We start from the raw sequence: 2,500 nt of genomic DNA on the forward strand, positions 1-2,500 counted from the left end.
CGTGCATAGTGACGTCACTGATGACGTCATTAGAAAAAGAGAAATGGTTCTGGAAGGCTGAAAATTCACACAGTTCGTCTAGAGTGGTATATCTCCACACAGTTTTCTCAGTTTTAGGCTTATTGTTTAGGGTAATGTTTTATGACCTGAAACACCACCACTTTCTGCTGTTTTCCCCCTGGCACCGAAGGAGGTTTAACAGGAGGCTCATCCATTCATCATCAGTTTCAGTTTCTAAAAAAAAGCAGGCGTCACTGCGTTCGGGCAAATCCGCATACGCAACACCACATCTGCTAGGCAGATGCCTGACTAGCAGCGTAACCCCGACACGCTCATCAGGCCTTGAGTGCATGCATATAATTTGTATTTGTGTTCCTTTTTATCACAACAGATTTCTCTGTGTGAAATTCGGGCTGCTCTCCCCAGGGAGAGCGCGTCGCTACACTACAGCGCCACCCCCTTTTTTTTTTTTTTTCCCTGCATGCAGTTTTATTTGTTTTTCCTATCGATGTGGATTTTTCTACAGAATTTGGCTAGGAACAACCCTTTTGTTGCCGTGGGTTCTTTTACGTGCGCTAAGTGCATGCTAGCACACGGGACCTCGGTTTATCGTCTCATCCGAATGACTAGCGTCCAGACCACAATTCAAGGCCTAGTGGAGGGGGGGAGAAAACATTGGCGGCTGAACCGTGATTCGAACCAGCGCGCTCAGATTCTCTCGCTTCCTAGGCGGACGCGTTACCTCTAGGGCATCACTCCACTTAATAATATATTTGTGTACCAGTCAGAGCGGATTTTCTTTCACAATCTTTTTGCCAGAGGACAACACTTTTTGTTGCGATGGGTTCTGTTTTTCAGTGCACCAAGTGCAAGCTGCAACAAGGGACCTCAGTTTATCGTCTCATCCGAATGACTGGCTTTTTTTATTCAAACTTCCGAACGGATAAATGCTTAGTTTGATTTTCCAGTCAAAAATCGGAGAAAAGGGGGGTAAGCCGTATTCGACTATGACCATCAGAACAGCAGGGGAGGTATCTGCTGTCCCGACTATCTGGGCTAGAATTTGATTATAGTGGAGAATATCTTGCCCAAGTTACACCCCCACTCTCTCGACCAAGTTTTTTTTCTTTTAGGGACAGTCGGTATTAGGGATGGTTCCCCCAAAGGCCGACTAGTCCCCAAGGCTGCAGCACTAAGAACCAGTGCAATTTTGCCTCCTAGTTTGACCGAGGATAGGCACTAAATGTAAGTTTCCATATCATCAACATCCTCCTCCTCCTCCTCATCATCATCACCACCATCACCATCATCATCACAATCATCACCAACATCATCATCACCATCATCATAACCACCACCACCACCACCATCATCATCATCACCACCACCACCATCTTCATCATTATCATCATCATCACCATCCTCCTCACCATCATCATCATCATCACCATCATCACCATCCTCCTCCTCCTCTTCGTCCTCCTCCTCATCATCATCACGATCATCTTCATCATCATCATCATCATCATCACCATCCACCTCCTCCTCCTCTTCGTCCTCCTCCTCCTCTTCATGACCTTCACCTTTCTTGGCGATGACGCTGATCATGAAGCAGAAGGTGATCATGGCCATGGCGTAGAACAGCAAGAAGACGTAGAAGAGCGAGATGTCGCTGTTGGCCAGCACCGCGCCCACCGTGTCGTTGATCTTGACCCCGAACAGGATGGCGTAGATGGCCAGGGCCAGGATGAGGTAGAGGAAGGTCGTGAGGAACCAGGAGGTCCAGTGGGCCGCCGGCTTCAGCCCCATCAGCTTCATCGATTCCTGGCCGATTAGGGGAATTGTGATGATAAGGATTCAGATAATAGCGATACTACTACTACTACTACTACTACTACTGCTGGTGCTGCTGCTGCTGCTGTTGCAGCTACTACTACTACTAATAACAATAATAATATTAATAATAATACTAATAAAGAAGAAGAAAGAGGAAGAGGAGGAGGAGAAGAAGAAGAAGATGATAGCTACAACAATAACAATCATCATAATCATCATCATTCTTAGCAGCAGTAACTACAGCAACGGCAACAGTAGTAGTAGTAGTAGTAGTAGTAGTAGTAGTAGTAGTTGTAGTAGTTGTAGTAGTAGTTGTAGCAGCAGCAGCTACTTTTCCTCCTCCTTCACCTTTCTCCCTCCTCCCTCTCTCCAACCCCCGTGCCCTCACCCTCACCCCCCACCCACATCCCACCCCCCTCCCACCACCACCATCATCATCATCATCATCATCATCATCACCACCATCATCATCATCATCATCATCATCATCACCACCATCATCATCACCATCATCATAACCACCACCACCACCACCACCACCATCATCACCATCACCATCATCATCATCACCATCATTACCATCATCACCACCACCATCACCATCATCATCAGCATCATCATCACCATCATCATCACCGCCATCACCACCACCACCACCATTATC

General features: G+C 46.9%; 1 protein-coding gene across 1 annotated transcript in view; it reads right to left on the reverse strand.

Moving 5' to 3' along the window:
- Nucleotides 1-2,500, reverse strand: part of LOC143299820 (phospholipid-transporting ATPase ABCA3-like) — a 52,964-nt gene that overhangs the window by 42,238 nt on the left and 8,226 nt on the right. Inside the window, exon 4 of the mRNA XM_076613284.1 lies at nucleotides 1,584-1,824. Coding sequence (XP_076469399.1) covers nucleotides 1,584-1,824 — 241 coding nt within the window. The remainder of the gene's footprint in view (nucleotides 1-1,583; nucleotides 1,825-2,500) is intronic.

This window comes from Babylonia areolata, chromosome 25 (assembly GCF_041734735.1).
Source record: "Babylonia areolata isolate BAREFJ2019XMU chromosome 25, ASM4173473v1, whole genome shotgun sequence".
Taxonomy (NCBI): domain Eukaryota; kingdom Metazoa; phylum Mollusca; class Gastropoda; order Neogastropoda; family Buccinidae; genus Babylonia; species Babylonia areolata.